General features: G+C 32.2%; 1 protein-coding gene across 1 annotated transcript; it reads right to left on the bottom strand.

Annotated features, from left to right (window-relative positions):
• Positions 1-12910: 12910 nt before the first annotated feature.
• Positions 12911-23737, bottom strand: LOC132754093 (fibropellin-1-like). Its single transcript, XM_060744688.1, has 11 exons — positions 23711-23737; positions 23101-23169; positions 22301-22448; positions 21764-21877; positions 21214-21327; positions 16497-16610; positions 15990-16103; positions 15546-15659; positions 14435-14548; positions 13598-13734; positions 12911-13063 (listed from the first exon to the last, which is right to left on the bottom strand). Exons 1-11 carry the CDS (start codon positions 23735-23737, stop codon positions 12926-12928), a joined length of 1203 nt encoding a protein of 400 aa, XP_060600671.1. The 3' UTR covers positions 12911-12925.
• Between the last annotated feature and the right edge of the window lie 604 nt (positions 23738-24341).

The following is a 24341-nucleotide window of genomic DNA, read 5'->3' as shown; positions in this document are numbered from 1 at the left end:
AAGTCACAATTTTATCTTGTTTACATCTTGCGATTAATTTCACATTTTACGATACTTCCTTCAGGTATCACGCATCTAACATGCTCTTAAACTATAATTTGAATTATGTCAAATTAATTTTTTGGCCTTTTCTTAAGAAGGAAAATATAACCTTTTCTGTTGTATATATTGTGCTTTGAAAAAGATGTATCATTGCATACATGCATAGCCCGATTTGACTGTATTACCATATGTTTAATATTAACCATACATATTAAGTTTTACAATAAATAAATTTTAGGTTTTTCAGCACAGATTTAACGGTTCTGAGAATTTTGACAGAAGTTTTAGCGAATACATTTAATAATTTAGTAGATTTGAAGACCCTTAAAAGAATTCTGGCTAGGTTTGTTATAAAGAAAACCATATTTTATATATAAACAAATACAATATCAAAACTTACATGGTATTTAATGCATCGCAACTGTGATACATTGTTGTTTAACTGTTCTTCAACGATATCAAAGTATGCTTGCATAAAGAAGAAAGGTTATTTGCCTGTACAGTAATTTTGATGTTCACTTAAAAAAATTATTAAATTCATTTAAACGTGACGGTGACTGCTTTGATTTGAATTAGGCGCTTGATATATTGAAATGTGTGACACTTATTTAGAAATTAAAATAATAAAACAACAAGTAAATGCAGGCTGACCGAGAGTCGAACCCGGAACCTTAGAATTATCTTTTCGCGGCTCTACCGACTAAGCTACCATGTCGGTTACACATCTTCTCCCCTAAATAGTGAATAGTTCTGAACTGTGATATACAATTATAATATATCTGATATTTCACTGCTTATGAGTTTACCTTACATTGCTAAGAGTGGTTTTGTAGCCAGTGATAGGGCGCGCAGAAGGTAATTTGCACTTTCGAGTACAGTTCACTATCAGGCCCAATCATACCGAGCTTGCAATATTAACAGTTATGCTGTTTTGGTAGCTCTTTAGGTATGCAGGTATTCTTATTCATTTTATTATCGGAACTTTTATCCTTTTTAAAAAGGAAGGCAGTGACACATACCAGTTGTATAACGATTTTAATCTGTCCCCAGCACCGGAATATGCCATGATATATTCAAATGGGACTGCAGGTTTGTAGCTAGTCTGGTTCCCTGCTACATTTACTACGGAAAGTATATTACCAGTGTAAGGGGAAGGAACTACAGACTAGTTTTTTCAGTACCGTCCATGAACAGGCTCAATGAAACCGAGCCATCAACATTTTCAACATTGCCATTTTGGGCTTTATTTATTGATTCTATTTCACTAAATAAACTCTTCAAGTGTCTTTGTTTTGTTTTGTTTGTTTTTTTCATTTTACGCCTTTTCTCAACAGTATTTCAGTCATATAGGCGGGTAGTTTCCTAACCATCGTTCCTGGAGAGTAACACCAGTACTAGACTACCTTCCTCCGTGCTAAACTACCAAAGCATCTCCCGGGGATCGAACCCACGCCAGAGAGGTAACTAGATTAAAAGTCATCGACTCTAACCCCTCGACCACGGAGGCGGTTTTTCAAGTGTCAAATTAAAGCACCGCTTAGGTATAAAAGTTTCTGTACTGTCTCTTTTTTGCCTAACAGAATGTACAAATGAGACTGTCAGTTTGTAAACAATACTTCATGTGTCGAAAAACAAAAGAAAAGTTTGTACTTATTTGATTTGCTTTAGTTAAATATCCATCATATAATAAACTGGTACATGTGTTGTTTAACTAGTTTGAAGTGTCCAGGAAGGAATATCTCGATCACTGATTTTTTTAATTTTCCATTACAGGAGATGGTTTCATGAATATTCATCCCCCATTTAGTACTTACGACAACGAACAAGATTTCCATAAGAACATAAACTGCGGTCAGCACTACGGCGTCGGATGGTGGTATGAAGATTACAGGGGAGTTGACTTAAATGCACCGGTCTGTGATGCGGATAACTCTTGTTGGAGAAACCATGCCTAGTTTGGGATACAGTTTTCCCCTTTAAGGACATCCAAGATGATGCTTAGAAGAGTTTGATTCAAAACGGCTTCAAAATTATTTCACTTTTGTTTCTTTTATTGCGTAGAATCAGTGAAGTGTATATCCTATAATAAAGTTCAAATTAGAAATAAAAATTAATGGATGGAAACTAATATTTTGAAAATACCTTGCAGTCGCATGTTTTCTTCTTGTATAGTATTAATTCCAATTGTTATGTTCTTGGCTTGGTGATTTATTTTATTTGTCCATTTATACAATGGTTTATTTAATTTGTTCCCATTGCAATTTTAGTGGTTTAATTATTATTCTTATTTAAATACCGATAAACAATTCATATATGATTCTATTGCAATTTTGCATATTTTCATTTTCGTTGAAAGAAAAAAAAAATATTGTGCATTCAAATTTTAAAGATGTGTGCAACCAGAAGAGCCAAAATATCTTTAAAAAATATAACTCAATGAAAAATGTAAATAGAATTCAATGAAGTAAAAAGATCAAAGATTCAAGTAAAAATTTACATGTTATGTGCGATTAATGACTGATTTTACAATATTTACAACCATGATTGACTTACTCATTAAAAGAAAATTTTGCCTATTTTGACCTCTGTTTGGTAATTTACGTTGATTTTAGGTGCCGTTTGTGACGTAGTTATTACTTTCTTGACTCACTTCAAAACATTTGCTTTCAAAATATTCATATAAACTAGAGCTTATCACAAGTGTCGAATACCCCCGACACGCGCTTGCCAGAGAACGTGCATTTTAGTTAAAAATTTTGCACGTAGGGAGATGCAGTAGCTTATAGATTTTTGCAAATGTTTTATTAACTTATTTGTCCTTCATCAATAAGACTAAAGTTTGGGTGGCTCAACTTTCAAGGAAAGTTATTTGTATTTTGTTAAGTAATTATAATAATTGTAATTTTAATAATTGTTATAAGTAACAAGAGGAGAGTGTGCATAAGTTTATATATATAGTGTGCACTGTACATTATATTTATCAATCTGTGATGTTTCAAGTCAGTAGCTTGAAATGTAATTGACCTATGAAGTGGACAAAAAAGTATGAAAAAATAACAAAGCTAACAAATGACAATGATTGCAGAAAAATTAATTGAAAAATTTAGTTGATACCTTTTATAGTTATCTGGTTATGTCCCGGACAGAGTTCAAAGCGTAAAAATCAATAAAGGGCAATAACTTCAAAATTTTGGCTAGATACGGTTACGGTTATAAGGTTATAATGCACTGCACTTCTACTTATTCAGACCTATCTACCTACAAACTTTGAAGTTGATATCTTTTGTACATTCTGTGCTTTGTCCCACAGTAGTAGACTTTGTGTTTCACGTTTGGTCTGAAAATTCATAACATTTCTAAGTTTTTAACTCCTTTTCATATTGCTCTCATAGTACATTTGTTTGTACAGTACAGTCAACTATCGTTACCTCGACATCCCTTTTCTCGATTTTTCGTTATCTCGATGAAAGTCCCGATTTTCTTACTTCTATATCTATATTGGAAATATTTTTTATCTCGATATTTTTACTTCGATATTTTCAGTATCTCGATGTACAATTTCAGTACCAACAGTCATTTTCACACTATTATCCTTTGTTTATCTCGACTAATATTTTCTTTCGTCTGTTCCCTTCAAACCTGTGAAAAACACAAACTAGACGATAATTGCTCAATAGCGCGTTTCATAATGATGATTCTGTTTGTAACATGTTTAGCTGTTTTTACAAAAGTTAATCTATTTAGCGTGTTGATTGACTTATGTCCAAAATGACCGAATTTAACGTTCTTTATAAATATTCGAACACTGTATCAATTCATTATGACTTTAAATGTAAATGAAAAAGTGAAAGTATAGAAACGCTATTGTTGCAATATTATTTCACAAAATCACCACCAAATCTATCAGCGGTCGAACAATCTCGAGAAAGACCCGATAAATAACCCGGGAGCATATCCGGATCAACCACCTTGAACACAATGTTTCACACTATATTGGTGTATTACTGAGTAAACATCACTATGTGTTTTTATCACAGAAACCCGTATTTCCGCTGGTAAACATCCGCTAACTCTAGTTATCTTGAAGTCATCGGGACCGTCCAAAAAATATCGAGATAACGAAATGTCGAGATAAACATATTAGGGTTTGAACAAGGCAGAAGCTGATTTTTACAAAAGACATGTGCATACCTTATGTCAAATAAACTATGAAATCCCCATGTCTTCTTTTTATAAGCCTAGTATCGCAAAGTCAATATTTAACAAAGTAACATTAGCGGATGTTTACCAGCGGAAATACGGGTGTCTGTGATAAAAACACATAGTGAGGTTTACTCAGTAATGTAATACACCAAAATAGTGAAAACATTGTTTTAAGGGTGTTTGATCCGGATATCCTCCCGAATTAGTTATCGGGATTGTTCGACCGGTGTTTGATTTTTTGATGTTGTGAAACAGTATTGAAACGATAATGTTTCTATACTTTCACTATTACATTTACAGTTAAAAGTCATAATGAATTATCCAATTTTTCCAATTTCAAATTTTATTGCCTGAAACATTATACAATGTTTATAGCATATAAACAACATAAACATATATACATGTTCAATGGATAAGACATGAGGTAAACAATTAAAAAGAGTTTAACAAACAGACAAAGAGAAGAAGTTCAATACAATATTGTCAAAATATGATACCTTAAACAATGCGAATTTTATTTGCAGAAAAAATGAATTTTGCTAAGTTATATAAAGTATTTTTTGATGATGAACACATGATATTTTCAAATTTGTTTAAAGAAGGCCAGTGACAATAATAACTTTTAAAAAATTTACTTCTAATGGTTCTATATTTTGGACAAACTAGTAAAAAGTGGTATTCTGTTTCAATAGATTGCATGTTACAAGACTTACAGAGACGCTCATTTTGGGGTATGTTAGTGTATCTTCCCGTTTCTATGGCTAATTGGTGTGCTGAGACTCTGAATTTAGCTAAAGCTGTTTTTAAGTAATTTTCTTTAATAGTATCTAGATATTTTTCTCTTTTGAATTCATGTTTAAAAATTGCATATGTTTTTAATTTGCTCGAGTTGTTTATTTCAGAATACCATTTTTGGTAATAGTTATCAAATATTCTTTGTTTTATCAATTGGAGTGTTGTATTATCAAGTTTTTGTGACAGCCAAACGTATCCAAAACCATGTTCATTCAAAATTTGTTTTATTTGAGATACCCAATTTCTGTTAAATTATTTTGATCATCTAGTTTCAAATTATTATATACTTTCTTTACGATACTATCATTGTCTAGAGTTATTAGCTTATTCCAATACTTAATCATATTATATTTTCGCATAACAAACAATGGAAACCGACCGAGTTCTCCGTAGAGGGCTGCTAAATTTGTTGACTTCTTTACTCCTAATATATTCCTTAAAAATCTGGTGTGTACAAGTTCAATATCTGATGCTGGATGCAACCCCCAAACCTCAGAGCAGTAATTTAAGATAGATCCCACTAATATATCGAAAAGTTTATTTTTTTGCGATGTTGGTAATACTGTTCTGTCAAATATTTGGAAAAGCTTATGTAATGAAAACGAGGCATGTAGCGCTATAAGTTTTTGTGACCTTTGAAAACTACCATTACTGAATAAATGTACGCCTAGATATTTAAAAGATTTAACAAGTTCGATTGTAGTATTATAAATTTTAATGTCCATATGAGTTGATCTGCCATTTTCAAATATCATAGCTTTTGTTTTTTCAACACTAATCTCGAGACCCCATATATTGCAAAATGATACGACGTCATTGACCATAAGTTGAAGGTTTTCTTTAGATTTACTAAAAAAAACATATCGTCTGCATACATTAATAGAAAGAGATTCATATCATCAAGGGATATAGTCCCGACATATCACTATTTATATTATTTATCAAATCGATTACAAAAAACATGGCCAGCAAAGGTGAACTGGGGTCTCCCTGCTTTACTCCAGACGTATAATCAAAAAAGGGGGACAATTCCGAGTTAAACCTAACACAAGACTTAACAGAGTTGTACATGGCACGCAGTGCTGAGACAAACTTGGCACTCACATTTTCATTTATCAGTTTATGTCAGAGGTATTTGACTGTATATGTGTGGATTTTCTAATGCTATCGGTCAAAACGCATGCGATCAATCGCACGGCAACTTCAACAAAATTTAGATCAAATTAAAAAATGGGCAACAGAGTATATATTTAAATTTTCAAAATTTCTATCGATTTCGGAAACATCATAACCCTGAAATTTACATATCCGTTTCTAAAATTTATGTTGTTGGTGGAGCAAAAATACTTGGGGTAATATTTGATAAAAACAACTTTAATTTATTCCATATAAACTAGAAAATGGTCCAAAGGACACAAACTCCACTATTTTGTCAAATAGTTTGGGGGAGGGGGCTACGCGCGACACTAGTTGAAAACTGCAAAGTTTCTACAAAGCCAAGGGTAAACTCTACAACAACTAAATAAATCCACAATGAAACGCTCATGTGCATAACTACACATACTGACCAACATTCCTGTACACTTTCAGGACTTTAGGTCAAATACGTTTTTGAGCCACACACGAAGTTCAGAATTGCAAATTTGTACTAAAATATTTATGCAAAACTCAAGGTGCAAAGCTTCACAAATCTTCCTATGTTGATCAACATGCCTGTCAAGTTTGTTGATTCTAGCTCAATTACTTTTAGAGGTACACGTGGCACAACATTTGAAACAGTTTTTAACTTAGCCAAGGTCAAGTTCTGTACAAATTCTGAATACATATACAAGCTATACAAGAAAAAAAAACATTTTTGTAAAGTTTCATATCTCTAGGTCAAAAACTGTTAGGGTATTCACGATGTAAGTTGAAAAGTAGAAAAGTGGAATTTTTTTACTTAGTCAAGTACAATAACTCTACAAATACCGAATAAATGTACTTGCAATCCCAGATGCACAACTTCTCATGTTCATCAACATGGGAGATGCTTTGGTAGTTTAGCGCGGAGGAAGGTAGTCTAGTAGTGGTGTAACTCTCCAGGAACGATGGTTAGGAAACTACCTGCCTAAATGACTGAAATACTGTTGGGAAAAGGCGTAAAATGAAACAAACAAACAAACAATGAGCATCTCAAATATTTGTCATGTGTATGACTTTGGTCATCGTCAAATACCCACGATTGATAAACATGTCACATAACATGCAAATGTTAATGGTTCGACCGACGGGTATCCGACGATGGATTCTGGTACGGTAACTTAATCGTCATAAATAAAGGTGGCTAATCTTTGTCAATTAGTTCTAGGGAAACCCCAAATGTGATAATTGCTATGTACAAATTATTTCGGTTTAAACGTCTACGGTAAGTATCTTCCCCTTTACCCCTAGTTTTTATTTCTTTGATTACCCCCCCCTCCCCCCGGTCTCTTGTCCCCTTCCCCTTTGTGGACCTATTATTCAATCATTTATTTGTTTTCTTTGAATTCCTAATCAGGTACAAATTGTTTGTCATTTAGTGATTAACCTGTCCGTGCTCTGTCTTTGCCCTGTCCTGTTTTTGTTTGGGGTCCGCCTTGGCTCCTTGCCACTGGTTCTTGTTGCTGGGTCATATGGGCGCTGCGTTCATTGAACGCCGCCTTTCTTGATGATCTTGTTTATCATATATTAAAGGCTTCCAGGTTAAGGTTGAACGCGACACTTTGCGAACTTTCTAGTAGCGTCTTGGAAATTGGTATGCAGAAAGTTATATAAGACCATATTTCTGATTTGATTCTGTTAATATTGTTCCAATAGTTTCAGCCAATTTTTGTGCACACGACGTCAAAGTCGACCATCTAAGCCCGTATTTGAACATGACGACGTTGAGTATCTTTGGCACCTGTTACAATTATCACAACGTCATAGGCGGACAAAATATCTTAAATTCTACAGCATCCGAAGGAAATTATTTTTTAAAGTATTTTTTTTAAGTATTTTTATTTACTTAGTCAAAATGACTAACACAAATAGGCGGTCATCGACCTTAATAATGGAAATACATGACAGAGAAAACCACTGTAAATATATACTTCTGAATGAAACATTAAGAAATATAAATGATATAAAATGCATATTTTTATTTTCCGTATTTTCACTGTAAAAATTTATTTTTCACTACAATGAAACATATTTTCCGTATTTCACTGGTGAATTGTCGGACTACTTTCTTCTAAATTCTTCCAGTATACAAAATTTAAGGGAAAGCCTCTCAAAATCATGTCAAAAAAGAGAAAATTGTATATAATAAACAGAAAATTCAAGTTTTTATCTATAAATACAGGATTTATTTTCATCTTGCGGTATGAAAATTATCATATTTCATACCACTCGATGGAAATAAATCCAGTATTTATGTAAAAAAAACTTGAATATCCTCTATCTATTTATGGAGATATTACATATAAGTAACAAGAAAGTAAATGAATATGAATATACAATGTTGATACATAAGGAGCTGTTATTTGTGTATGTTTATCATATGAGAGATATTAATTGTAACTATCAGAAAGAATCTTAGCTGTGGTAACAGCAGCGGTGTAGTTAGTGTAACACTATGCACCGGCCGGTATGCAAATTAGCGAATTATGATTTCTTCCCAAACTAGCTACAAGAAACGTATTGTGTGCACCAATTTTATTAAAGTATAAAGGCAAATCCGACTCCATCGCCTCTTCCCGTAAATATTTTTTAACATTATTATTTTAGTTTATATACAATATTTTTGTTTCATTATATAATTGTTGTTGTTACCTTCTCTTGTTGACCGGTACATGTATAATCACTGTTAAATATTGCAATTATTAAGTTGTTTGTGGATTCATTTCTTTAGATAGTTAAAATCATACATCTTATTCAAACTTTAATGTAAAAATACGGATAAATTTGTTTCATGTTAAAAACCAATACTTTTTGGGGGCAAGGGACTATCCATCGAAATTTACTTTTCCACCTTAGACTAAGTCTTTATCTTTTAGTTTAACACATTTACTTATGTATTTGAAATAAACAAGTTGCACATTCACTTATTAATGGTCAGCTACATTTGTGTACTTTATTATAATTATACAGTATGTCACACACTTATACTTCTCTAAACATCATACATGATGTTTGTAATGATATGGAACCTTTGGTAAACATGTAGTAATACATTGCCGTGTTGTCGGTCGTACCTGGTGAAAAATATACACCATTTAAGTTTACAGTCGCACAGTAGTAGTTATACCACCATCCTGCCTTAAACATTTGTGAACAGTTGTTATAGGTATCATGATCGAATGTACTGAACGAATTACCAGCTTGATAATACATACCTTCCGTACCATTGTCTCCTGAAAATATAAGAGAATTTACCTTAAAATTAACAAACAATATGCTGAATGTGCACAATCTTTAATCAGTTTTACGTACAATCAGAAATAAATTTGTACAACTTTTGGACATCTAGTTTACTTAACATTTAAATGATTTGATAGACGAGAGTTGGAAACAAATATAAACAATTTAGACGGACGGATTAACAGATGAATGGATTGTTTAAGTCATAGAATCATTTTATAAGTCATATCATTTTATAGCCTTTGATACAGCCGGTAAAAAATAGTGAGGGAAAATTAGTATCTGCTTATTGTACCTAGTCACATGATTAACCATATAAACGGAGTAATGACATATCTATAATGAACAAAACTATGATGGTCTGTTGTGGGCAAACCCGCGAAAATGTCGCGGGCAACTTACTCACCCAAAAGATTTTATTCCGAAATCTTACAACATGTCACGGAGAACGTATAAACCTCGATATTTTCAAACAGTTGTAGGGAACAGGAATGAAAGTTTGTCTCCAGTGACCGGTGGCGTTTATTGTTTGACTCTACATTTTTATCCCTCATTTGTTTATAAAAAACTCAGAAACAGAAAGAAGTCCGGGACATTTTTGCAAATGTTGTAGAAATTCTACAAAAAGTCATGGTAAAAAGTTATATGCTGCGACATCATGTTCGTCAACAACGGCCATATTAAATATCGATGCGAGTAATAGCAATTTCCAGCAGCGACTTTTTGCGCATAGACGTTTATTTCCTCGCAAAAAAAGTCCAGGCTTAATGCGACTTTTTACAAGTGATGCATCAAAACAAAGTATCACGAATAATAATGGCTACAAGCGGCCTCATAAAGTAGGCATATTTCTGCGTTGGTTAGTCTAATGTAGACAGAAAATGTCTCGGATTCATTCGTAAAAATTAAACTTTCTACGACAGAAGTGTGACAGAAACACTCGAGAGTTTCTATAAGTCACGACATTTTATACACTTTTGACATAAAATCTCGTCGATATAAAAGCTGCCCGCAACATGTTATAAACTGACGGTAAAAATGATCGCATTTGTAAAATAGACGCTACCGGCCACCGTACAAAACATTACAAAGAAAAAGCAGTTATGGTATTTCCTATGTCAATGTCAATTAACAAAATAATTGAATTCAAACCTATTGAGCCATGACCTGGTGAAATATTCAAATTGTAGTCCGGGCCAGCTGATATGGCAAAGTTTGGGAATGTTGCATACCCTTTAGACCAATCCGCCGCTGTTACATCTATTCGAAGTTCGTAGTTACCTTGACTTACAAGTTCGTGAAGATTTTCTAGGCCTGTTAAAGATAATGATGATGCTATTATGTCACGTGATTCATTGTCATGCTACCATGGAAGAGCAGCATACTCAATTAACTGTAGCAGAACGTTATAGTTAAATTATAATTATTTACTTTCATTTTAGTATTGCAAATACACATAATCATGACATACTGCACAGATGTAATGTGCCTAAATAATACGGGGTATATTGCAAGTGCTCTTCTGTTTGGTTGCATCGCTTGAGCTGTGTTAAGTTGTAGTGAAATACAGCTTTATCCAACCAATTAGGATGATGCAGTCCCACAAATAGCATATTGTGCAATTTTCCCTTTTAAATATAACTTATAAATGCGTAACATGTATTCGCACTATATTCAGTTTTGGAGTTATTGCACATGTTTGAATACATGTTGAGTTGTAGAGAGCGCGAATCTACCATTGATTTGAATAAGTTGAAATGGACTCGTGTTTTGAAATGAAAAACATTTTACATAATGTTTGACACATTACTCATGCAAGTCGGTGGATAAAGGTTTTGAACAGGAATGCCCATTTTTCATATGTCTTCACTTCAGAAAACATATCGATATAAATTATTATTTAAAATCAGTTCAAATGGCATGCCTTCAGAAAAGACAGAAAAAGAAAGACATGATCTTGAAAATAATGTATTTAAAATATATGATTTAAAATATATTTGTAATTACATGTACATATAAATTTTAAGATTTTTCTAGTAACAAAACATAGATATCTGCATAGATCTCTGCATACAAATACGGGGTTTTATGGAGTTATGAAACTTGACATATGTAATGTGGACAGAGAACACATCAAAGTATAGGCAAATCGTTATAACATGATCAAAAAAACAGAGGATAATTTTTAAGATGTATATATATGGTATATTTATTTCCCTTTAACTATTCTGTGTGGTTTGACATTCATTTGTCAGTTACTTAATTAAAGCGGTCGTAAGCTTTAATTTTTTGTTTGAAAAACAATTCTAACAATTCTGTGCTGTTTCAAACTCAGTATTTTAGTAAATTCATCTTGGAAAAGTGCATATCACTGTTAACCATCTACAAAACATCGTTCCACGTGTAAATGACGTTTGTTTCTAAAAATAGAAGTTCGGGGAAACGAATCTTCCGCTTTACAAATTTAAATATTGGGAGCGAACCGGTAGTTTAGAGGTATCGAAAGGTTTCATTATTGTTTATGTATTTTATTTCATCGTCGGTAAATTTCATTTTCCACTTTTTCTTTTGATTTGACAATCAATTTATCTAAAAATAACATTTAACCTTTAGAAGATCTAAATGCTGCTCTAAAGATGTATAGAAGAAAACATTACAATCAATGTCCATGTGAAATACAGACAACATGCCCAATTGTGATTGGAATCATTTTTTAAACTTTGAAGTTAAAAATTTAAAATATAGTCAGTTATAAATCAAAATTAAGGGTTTTTGCTTTTAGAGGAAAGTATTCTTTTAAAAACATTGGTGTGGAAAGTTTAGATATTTCTATTTTTTATCGTTAATTCATGCCATAAAACTGATGACAAAGAAACAAATTTACATTTTTCAAATGGAATTTTAAGTTCAAAGGGTAGACCTGTATTGTTAAATTGCACGTATAAGTTTCAGAGTAATGAATTTTGTTTAATTTCTTAAAAGAAATTAAAGCAATACACGGAACAAAATTATGAAATTTTAGATACAATTCATGACTTCTCCTGAAATATATGTACCAACTACAAAATATTTCTTATAGAGGCAAGGATTATGAACAATGATTTTAATTTTTAGTAACGCCTTTAAGTAGTCAAAACGATTAAGCAAAGTTGATGATATACATTCAGCTGTTACAAAATAACAATAATGCATCATTGCATAAAAATAAAATTCTAAATAGCAACTTCGGAACATTTCATTCTGTTCACGGACAGTAGCCATATGTATAAATAACCATCCCGAATCCCATGTAGATGTATATTGAAGCAGAACCTTTTCTTTGTTAACTGTTAAGAATCGACTTTAAGATTAGGGAAGCAATATTATGTTACTGTATATAAATTTATAAAAAATATTTCAGAAGATAAATAGCTTTATAATTTTTAAAGTCTTATACTTTAACAATGATAAAAAACTAATGACTCTGCTACATGGTACATGAATATATATATACATTGTATATATTACCTAGCCAGAATTCTTTATGAATGTCTCCAAATCCATTGACGTATTCTGAGAAGTTCCTGGTAAAGTTGACAGAGCCATCAAATCGATTTTGAAAAACCTGAAAATATGCACTTTTTTCACAAATTTTATGTCAGCCATATGTAAAACATTTGTTTAAATAAACGCTAATTTTAACCGTTTTAAGGTGTTCTAACAAAATTAACAATATTCCATTATTTCGCAGACATTGCAGACTTATTTATTACTTCGCAGTTCAATTACAGCATAAACACAGTGCTTACAAGTCATGCGGCATGAAAAGAAAATGAAGTTATGAAATCAACTTCAAATTTTAAGGCTTTATAAATTGATATATCAGAAAATTAAAATAATGTTTTGGAAAAGGGTATTACATGGTCTTTAATTCACACCTTTCTACTGTTCATGAACTAAATACATAATCTATACTTTAAATTATCCATTCTTAGATAACCTTTCAGAAAATAACTCTTTTTATTCTGAAGATATAAGCCAAATCACATTATTCACTTGGTTTGATTGACATAAAGAAAGAGACACCGAGGGGCATCGCCTTGAACGGACAGGAGCAAATCAAAGCTTGGGATTAAAACCGGTCTAGATAAATTCATACCGTCCAACCTCCACCGACTGTCGTCATGTCACAGTAAACCTGGATTGTTCTGTTAGTTTTCCATGTTAAAACACTGTAAACACCGTCTGTTGCGTTAACATTGTGATGTTTTATGGCTGAACAATCTGCCTGCAACTCTACAGCAGATAAACAAAATCGATTAAGAATCCTTTTGATGCAGAAATACATCAAAAGATATTAGTGAAATACAAAACAAAATTAATGAACATTTTTCTCATTATGCATTAAGTATAGTATAAGAATGCGATAACGCTATTCCTGTAAATTAAAGACAGGTTGATTACTTTATTGTGATGCTTTCACACAATCCAAAAACGCTCAAAGCGACAAAATTGTAAATGTTGCAGGCCCGGTTTGATTGATGGACAGTTATGTAAGTACAAGTGACATTGTGGTAGCTTATCTGTGATATGCAATCTTCATAACCTCTGATCGCCTTTTTAAATTTTATTTAGTTTCGCTCACACGCATTCTTTTACTTGGGGACGATACGCCGCTTTTCGTGCAATGACACGGAAGTGCCACATTGAAGGTTGCATGATGACAACCTTAAGTATGAACACATCTGCTGATGTTTCTAAATCATCACCATGATTAAATGTTGAATTCTGCTTGGGGCGTGGGCGGAAACTTGTATATATTGGTGTTATTTCGGCTAACTCATTTCTTTGTTGACTGTCTTTGTTTTTACTAATGAAATTGATGCTTCGTAAAAAAAAAACATACAAAAAAATGATATATGTTTTAAACATAGTATCATTTGTTCGATTTGATTCTTTCATATATAATGTAAGGCCTCAAAAGGATTTCACTTACTGATTTCACAGTTGTTTCCGGTAAATCCTGTTTCGCATGCACATGTGTAGTTATTAATACCGTCAATACAGGTACCATATGTTCCACATAACCCAATCAAACAATCATCTATATCTTTAAACATTAAATTATTGATTGTGTTTTACTTAATATTCAATATATCTTATTTATCATCAAGAAATGATATTACTTGAAAAAAATATAAGAAGAAAAAAATAACAATTCAATACACACATGTTTTTTTAATAGTTTCAAAAGCGCAAATAATAATTACTTAATTGTAGAAAAGGTTACATTTAGCCAAGTTATCTTTTTAGAATGTTTAAGGAATTAATTTCCCTTAAAGACCAGACCAAATTTATTGTGGTGTTATATGTTCATGTTTGTCTTTTGTCCTTTTGTTACGGGTGATTGAACTGGTGTTGCAAGTTAAGTGATGGATGATTGATTTTTGTATGCAAATTATTTTTAGATGATATGGTTCTCGGATAGCTAATATTTCTTGGTAATTGACCACTCCTTTCTTTGCTTCCAAAATAATAGGCTTGCTTTAATATATCTTCACTATATCTCAGTTATTTCTTGATAGAAATACTTGATATCTAGATTCAATTTATTTAAAATTAGATTTCTTCTATTAAAAATCCAGGTATGTATATATTTATTTATTTGTGAAAATGTTCTTATTGTAATTTAAATTGTTGACTAATATTTTGTATTACATATTTTGTGAAATATATTTGTCATGTAAATATTTGTTTTGTAATGTGATGTCATATTGTTATTTTATTTGTTACAGGGTTTTATTCTTTATAGAATAAATATCTATATAAATCTCATTGAGTTTTTGTCAACTAAACCCCTCCACTACATAAATGTAACATGGTAAAACATAATTGATATGCGCTGTAATTCTATAAATAAAAGGGCGATAGGAACTATTTGCAAATGCGTATGCAGATTTTGATAATGTTAGGTTTTCGGCAGATTGCTTTGAAAAACAATGATAAGAGAATTAACGGCATAATCTATCGCCAAGCCCTAACGAGCCCCCGTCCAAAACATTTTTTCTTTCTTCAAACTTATTAATCTACTTATTCATCAGACATACCTGTTTCACAATTCAACCCAGAAAATCCAGGTGCACAAACGCAAATGTACCAATTTATTGTGTCATAGCAAGTGCCGCCGAAGCCACAGGGGTTTGAAATGCATTCATCGATGTCTGTTTATAAAAAAGATTTTATAATCATTATATGCTACATGCAATCGCGAGTTTGACTCAATGGGATACCTTGTTCAAATTCATCCTTAGTGTGAAGCTATCAACGTCACAACTTTCTCAATTTCTAATTAATTTGTCTTTCCAAAATGTTATATATTGGAGTGTTTTTTTCGGCCAACGTGTTTCTGTGTTAACTGCCTTTCCTTAACTATTGAAAGTGACGCCTTTCTAAAACGTACGGAAAGACTGATATATGTTAAAAATATAGTATCTTTAATTTGATTTGATTCTTTCGTTTATGCTGTAAGTTCTCAAAAAGATTTCACTTACTGATTTCACAGTTGTTTCCGGTATATCCCGTTTCGCATGCACATGTGTAGTTATTAATGCCGTCAATACAGGTACCATATGTTCCACATAATCCAATTAAACAATCATCTATATCTTTAAACATTAAATAATTTATTGTGTTTTATTTTATATGCAATACATCTTATTTATCATTAAGAAATGATATGACTTGAAATAGAAATAAGAATGATAAACATAATTCATTCAATACAAACATTTTGTTTCTATCAAATAGTTTCAAAAGCGCAAATAATATTTTCTTAAATAAAACAAGGTAAAACATCATATTATATGCGCTGTAATTCTATAAATATAGGGGCGATTGAAACTTTTGGAAAATGCCTAAGTAGGGAAAAAAACATGATGAGAGAATTAACAGCATAATTTTGAAAATAGCTTCTTATCTATGGCCAAACACTATAACGAGCCCCGGTCCAAAACCATTTTTCTTCCAACTTATAAATCATCACATTGTATGATACATACCTATTTCACAATTCAGCCCGGAAAATCCAGGTGCACAAATGCAATTGTACCCATTCATTGTGTCATAGCAAGTACCTCCGAAGCCACAGGGGTTTGAGGTGCATTCATCGATGTCTGTTAATATAAATTAGTATATAATCATTATGTGCCTGATTGAATCGGTGTTGTTGCAAATTTGTGTCGACAGGTCTTTTCCTTTTAAATTTAGCTAAGTTAAACATGAGCAGTGATGATGAGGCGTTCGAAGTCTCGGGACAATACTGAGTGAAACTAAGAAACGTTCAGGAAATAAAGTTCTGGCCGAGAAGAACTCTCTAATTCATTATTAATTTATTAATGTATTGCTAAGATATAATGGGCTTATGTATATCTCTGGTTTTGACCTACTCATTATATAGAATTATCCATAATAGCCTATAATAAATACTCCGGAATGTCTACTAGATATGTTGTTCACTGTTTTTTTCCTTTAGTTTTCCCGCCCGCTTAGATCAATAAAAAAAACATTGGATTAATTATCTGCGGTTCGATAGTTCGATCCTTGGGCTAGGAGAAATGTCTACATGATAATTGATCTTTGACAATGAGTCTAATGATCATCCGCTAGCGCTTATTCTGATACCATGTTGAATTAGTAGTCGGTTATAACAGTTCAGTTATCTACGAAATGGTAGCTGGATCGACCGCCGACATATAACTTCATAATCTGTTTTATTAGACACAGAAACATACGGAGCCCCTAAGGTGACATTTTCGACATTATTTTCCCGGCATTTAATTCGTTTTTACGAAATATTCATTCTCAATTACGAAATATGAATTCGTTTTTTAGGAAATATTAATTCGTTTTTACAAAATATTAATTCGTAAATACGAAATATTGATTCGTAAATACGAAATATTCATTCGTATTAATGAAAAATTAATTTGTTTTTACGAAATAGTCATTCGCAATTACGAAATATTAATTCGTTTTTACGAAATATTAATTCGTTTTTACGAAATATTAATTCGTTTTTACGAAATATTAATTCGTTTTTACGAAATATTAATTCGTAATTACGAAATATTAGTTCGTTTCTACGAAATATTAATTCGCAATTATAAGCCAAATGGTTCTCAAGTTATTTATTTTAGTCATTCTCAATCCAAAATATCCTCTTTCATCCCATTGTCAAATACATTCTCTCATCAGCAATGTTTTAATTTTAGAGGCGATTAATCTTTTTTGACATGTTTCTTTAAAAAAAAAACATGCTATATTATTATTAATTTTTCTTTTATCATATACATTAGTAAAACTAAAAGGGGGCTCCGGATTTTCACTATTCTAATCAATTTAAAAACGTATATGTCCTTACAATTTATGTATGGGCACTGTGCTTTCATAAAAAACAAAATATTTAATTTCAAAACTCAATAATTTCTACAAAACGAAACAGAAAATAAAATTGTCCGTGTTTGGATTTGAAGCACAGGACCCCCATTTTAACAAAATTCCTAGCGCGTGTACTATCACGGCTGTGGCTGCAAGGCTATTAACAAGCGATTATTTGAATTTATATAAATAGTGTTAAGTTATAAAACTTGAGGATAATAAACAATCATTTTTTATATTGCATTTACATGCCTTGTATTTAGTCAGGAACTAAGTTTCAAGGCATTCTTTATGAATTTTACCAGAACTCTTTGAAACCCTAGAAAAATTTAATTCGTTTTTGCAAAGTATTATTCCGTATTTACGAAATAACATTTCGTTTTCCAAATTTATATTTCGTAATTACGAAGATATATTTCGTAATAACAAATAAATATTTCGAAAAAACGAATAAATATTTCGTTATTACGTATTATTATTTCGTAAAAAAAAAATTTAGTTCCGGGAAAAAGTATAGAAAATGTCACCTTAGAGGCTCCGTAGAAGCAGGAACAACACATACAAATTTTTTTCAGACAATTTCATTAACGTTAAGCAATATCAATAGGCTATACGCGTCACAACTTTTTCAATTGTGTCCAATTCATTTTGTCGTCTCAAAAATGTTATATATTGGACTGTTTTATTTCGGACTACCTTTTTCTTTTGTAAGCTGTGTTTGTTTTTACTATGAATGACATTTTTGTTAAACAAGAGCACCGCTAGGCGGAGCATTATATGCCCGAAAGCGTTTTTTTTTAGTAAGGATGAAGCATTCGCAAGACATGGGAATTAGCTGTTCATCCTATAAAATTTTACACCTGTAGGTTGATCAATACTTAAGTTATTAATAATGACCTTAACCTTTAACCTTGTGACCCCAAAATCAATAGGAGTCTTTCACCTTATATGGACAATCATCCTAAGAAGTTTGAATAGTGTGGGCCAATTTGAACTTTAATTATGCTCTAGAAACTGTTTTCAGTATAAAGGTAAAAGTAACTTTGACCTTGTGACCCCAAAATCAATAGGGGTCTTCTACCCAATGTAGACAATCATCCTATGAAGTTTGAATATAGTGGGCCAAATGGAAGTTAAGTTATGCTCCGGAAACTGTTTTTGGTTTTAAGGTAATTGTGACCTTGACCTTTGACCTAGTGACCCCAAAATCAATAGGGGTCTTTTACCCAATATGGACAATCATCCTATATAGTTTGAATATTGTGGGCCAAATGGAACTTAAGTTACGCTCCGGAAACTGTTTTCAGTTTTAAGGTTATAGTGACCTTAGCCCTTGACCTTTTGACCCCAAAATCAATAGGGGTCTTCTACCCAATATGGACAATCATCCAATGAAGTTTGAACATTATGGGCCAAATGGAACTTAAGTTATGCTCCAGAAACTGTTTTCAGTATCAAGGTAATAGTGACCTTGACCTTTGACATTGTGACCCCAAAATCAATAGGGGTCTTCTACCCAATATGGACAATCATCCTATGAAGCTTGAACATTGTGGGCCAAATGGAACTTACGTTATGCTCCGGAAACTGTTTTTGGTTTTAAGGTAATTGTGACCTTGACCTTTGACCTAGTGACCCCAAAATCAATAGGGGTCTTTAACCTAATATGGACAATCATCCTATATAGTTTGAATATTATGGGCCAAATGGAACTTAAGTTACGCTCCGGAAACTGTTTTCAATTTTAAGGTTATAGTGACCTTGACCTTTTGACCCAAAAATCAATAGGGGTCTTCTACCCAATATGGACATTCATCCTATGGAGTTTGAACATTGTGGGCCAAATGGAACTTAAGTTATGCTCCAGAAACTGTTTTCAGTATCAAGGTAGTTGGGACCTTGACCTTTGACATTGTGACCCAAAAATCAATAGGGGTCTTCTACCCAATATGGACAATCATCCTATGAAGTTTGAACATTGTGGGTCAAATGAAACTTATGTTTTGCTCCGGAAATTGTTTTAAGGATCAAGGTAATAGTGACCTTCACCTTTGACCTTGTGACCCCAAAATCAATAGGGGTTTTCTACCAAATATGGACAATCATCCTATGAAGTTTGAACATTGTGGGTCGAATGGAACTTAAGTTATGCTCCGGAAACTGTTTTCACTTTTAAGGTTAAAAGTGACCTTGACCTTTGACCTTTTGACCCAAAATCAATTGGGGTCTTCTACCCAATATGGACAATCATCCTATGGAGTTTGAACATTGTGGGCCAATTGGAACTTAAGTTATGCTCTGGAAACTGTTTTCAGTATCAAAGTAATAGTGACCTTGACCTTTGACCTTGTGACCCCAAAATTAATAGGGGTCTTCTAGCTAATATCAGAGACATAGATAACAGAGATAAGCAGCTCCTATATACTACATTGAAATATCACTCATGCCTATAAAAAAGTGGAAAATTAGGCATTTTGTAGCAAATAAAACTTAATGGATGTACATTTGATCCTTTAATATTATATACCATTTGAAAGGTAAATCTTTCATCTATGGCTGCATGTTAAAATATTGGTAACTTTCCATGCCTTTCACTTAGAAAAACATGGCAGAACATACCCACTGAGCCAGTTTTTTGTCATATAAATAGTTTTGTAACAAAAAATATTAAGTAGTTCTCTTTAAAAAATGATACAACATCTATTAAAATGGGAACTGTAAATATTTTTACCTGCAGCCATAGACAAATGCATAAGCTTTCAGAAAATGTATTATTTTACTGATTTTGATATCTGGTTAATAAGTTTTACTTGCTACAAGTTTTAAGTTTAGTAGGCACGCGTGATATTTTAACTGGCTAGGAAGTAGCCTATCTCTGTTATCTATGTCTCTGCTAATATGAACAATCATCCTATGAAGTTTGAACATTGTGGGTCGAATGGAACTTAAGTTATGCTCCAGAAACTGTTTTCAGTTTTAAGGTAATAGTGACCTTGACCTTTGACATTGTGACCCCAAAATCAATAGGGGTCTTTAACCCAATATGGACAATTAACCTATGAAGTTTGAACATTGTGGGCCAAATGGAACTTAAGTTATGCTCCGGAAACCAAATTGCTAACGGACTGACGTACGGACGGACAGACAGACAGACAGACAGACGGACGGACGGACGGACAGACAGACGGATGCCAGGGGGTATAACATATTATGCCCTTTCAGGCATATACAAAGGAAATAAAGACTGATATATGTTTTAAACATGTTATCGTGTATAAGAACATATAAGATAATTATTCTTTCGTATATGATGTAAGACCTAATATGAATTTTACTTACTGATTTCACAGTTGTTTCCGGTAAATCTCGTTTCGCATGTACATGTGTAGTTGTTAATGCCGTCAATACAGGTACCATATGTTCCACATGATCCAATTAAGCAATCATCTATATCTTTAAACATGAATAATTCCTTGTTTTTTCTTAATATGCAATATATCTTATTTATCATCAAGAAATGATGTTACTTGAATAAATTTAAAAATGAAAACTATAACCCATTCAATACCCATATACCCATTTCTTTCTTTTAGATGGTGTCATAAGCGCAAAGAATATTGACTTATTTGAAACACGTTAAAATATGATATTAAATGCGCTGCAATTCTATAAATACAATGTATAAAGACGATTAGAACTATTTGAAATGCGTATGCAGATCTTGATATTGTTAGGTTTCCGACAGATTGCTTTGAAAAAACATGATAAGAGAATTAACGGCATAATTTCGAAAAAAAGCTTATTATATATCGCATAGCGCTTACGAGCCCCGGTCCAAATCATTATTTTTTCTTCAAACTGATTAATTATGATATTGTATCAGACATACCTGTTTCACAATTAATTCCAGAAAATCCAGGTGCACAAATGCAATTGTACCCATTAATTCCGTCAAAGCAGGTTCCGCCAAAGCCGCAGGGGTTTGAGGTGCATTCATCTTTATCTGTGACAATAATAAACATGAAAACATCAAAGATATCTTGATATTAACATGACAATATGAACTGAAGTGTAGGTTATGAGTTTCTTACTTTGGCATTTTCTATTTGAACTAATTGTTGTTTTTATGTGTTTTCTGTTTGTTTGTTTTGCTTTGTCTATTTCTTGAGTGTGTATATGCGCGCGCGGACTTGTGTGTGTGTGTGTTCGCGCGTGTGTGCGCGTGTGTGTGCGTAAGCGTGTGAGTTTTAGGACTTATTTTGTTTTCTTTGTTGTTGTTTTTCAATTCAGAAAAAATGTTCAATAATTTGGTTTGCTAAAAAGCATACATCAGTTTGAGCATACATCAGTTTGAGCATAAAACCATTTAGAGAGAGAGAAATGTTTTTGATCTTAAAAAAAGATTAACAAAGGCAAAATATCATACCGGGAATGTTTGACGCTGTTAAGCAGTTCCGGTTGCATAGGTCATCATGACAACAAAGGTCGCATGTTTGTTGCCTAGTTCTTTTCACATTTGAAACTTCACGTTTTCCAATTATAGAGATATGACTTCCCGTTTGATCTCTACAAGCCTGTGATATTAAGAAATAAAATGATAAAGCATTAGATAAATAAGTAATTTTGCCCCAATATCGGGGCGTCCGTTGCCTAGTTGTTAAGAAGGTTGACTTTAACGCACCAAACTTCTGGTAATGAGTAAATTTCAATACAATTACATCATTGCATGGTTAATACATTTCTGCAAATTTTGATACCAAATTTGCCAATATTTTGCTCATGTATACAAACAGTACGTACATGTATACAGAAGTAATTACGTGCACACTTTCATTTATAGCTGAGTGTTTATATGCCCGTTCATGGCTGTCCAAATATTTTATTGCAGGTACAATTCGTACAATACTATACGAAGGTACTATATCGACATATAATAAGTATTGTTCGTTCCTATGTCGTATGTATTGTATCGTGATATAACCCCTAAACATATCCCCTGGTTTAATTTGTTATATCACAATTATGTGTATATGTCCTAAATATTTCCCTTTGTTTGCGCTACGAAGTAGTTGAACTTTGCGGTTTTTTTTATTCTTCCGTTCAATTTGCTGTATTTGTTTCCGTGCCATTACAGGCCGAAACAGTTCCTCCTGTAAAAGGCAAGAAGAACCCTACGACATACACACAAAAACAAATTTAAAGTAACTTTAGATAAGAAATACTTACATGTTTCGATACACATTTGCTTGTTAGAACTTCATTTGAAAATAACTGTCTTCCCACAATGTTACATGTCTAAAAAATAAATCGTATGAAATCTATGTTCATCACTTGACAAATGACAAAATTCCTATTTGTTCTTGAAACATATATTTATTTAAAACTCCATCCATTTTAAAAAGGGATTATCCACAGATTCCCAATTAAAAATGCCATTTTCAGCTATTTTAGTGGATATTTTAAGATGTATTTTAAGGGAAAAACAACAAAAAGTACATCTGAAAATATATTTTACACAAAATTTATTTCATTTTGTTATAAAAATACAGCATATTATCACAAATAAATCATGATTTGTTCCGCCAGCAGAACATTTAGCAGTTCTTTCTGCGAGATAGCAAGAATCCAAAAATGCTAAAATGTTCTGCCGGCGGAACATTAAATAAAACATAAATTATATTAAGTTATTTTACAAAATAGTTCAGTCTTAAATTGTTCCGCCAGCGGAACATAAGTATGAAAACATGTATCAAAACATACTAGGTTATAACCATAAGTGATTCTGTTCTGCCGGCGGAACATTTATTAATTACAACATACCACAATTCTGAACAACCTTTGCAAGATTTTGTAACAAATGCATTTCTTAAAGTAAAAATCAAATAAAAGAACTCATTGGAATTGTTCCGCCAGCAGAACAGATATATGATTCCAGTCCATATGAATGCAAAAATAAGATAGAACCATAAAAATTCCTGTTCCGCCTCCGGAACATTTACTTATAACAACATATCAAAATTCTTAACAACCTTTAAAGGTTTAATCAAAAATATAACTTTTACTCAGAAAGAATATCATTTAATAAAATTGATTTGAAATTGTTCTGCCGATGGAACAAAAGTATGATAACATCAATTTAAACATCTATAGGATATAACCATAGGTGATTCTGTTCTGCCGGCGGAACATTTATTTACTACAAGATACAATTTTTAACACCTTTGCAAAATTTTGTCAAAAATATATTTCTTAAATTAAAATCAAATAATGTAATCATTTGAAATTGTTCCGCCAGCAGAACAGAAATATGATTCACTCTAACGCAAAAGAAAAATTTATAAATTCATAAAAAATCCTGTTCCGCCGGCAGAACATTTACTTATTACAATATACTAAAATTCTTAACAACCTTTTTAGGTTTAATCAAAAATATAATTCAGAAAGAATATCATTTAATAACAAGAGCT

This window comes from Ruditapes philippinarum, unplaced genomic scaffold, assembly GCF_026571515.1.
Source record: "Ruditapes philippinarum isolate M1 unplaced genomic scaffold, ASM2657151v2 ctg12842_1_1_1_1, whole genome shotgun sequence".
Classification (NCBI taxonomy): Eukaryota; Metazoa; Mollusca; class Bivalvia; order Venerida; family Veneridae; genus Ruditapes; species Ruditapes philippinarum.
Note: the sequence above shows the minus strand (reverse complement) of the source record. Positions and strands in the feature narration are given on the sequence as shown.

Coding starts and splice junctions, on each gene's coding strand:
- LOC132754093 (XM_060744688.1), bottom strand. CDS start 23,737: ATGCATTTGTTACAAAATCTTGCAAAG. Junction 21,878..22,300: donor AACAGCGTCAAACATTCCCG/GTATGATATTTT, acceptor TTATTGTCACAG/ATAAAGATGAATGCACCTCA. Junction 16,611..21,213: donor CGGAAACAACTGTGAAATCA/GTAAGTAAAATT, acceptor TTATATTAACAG/ACATCGATGAATGCACCTCA.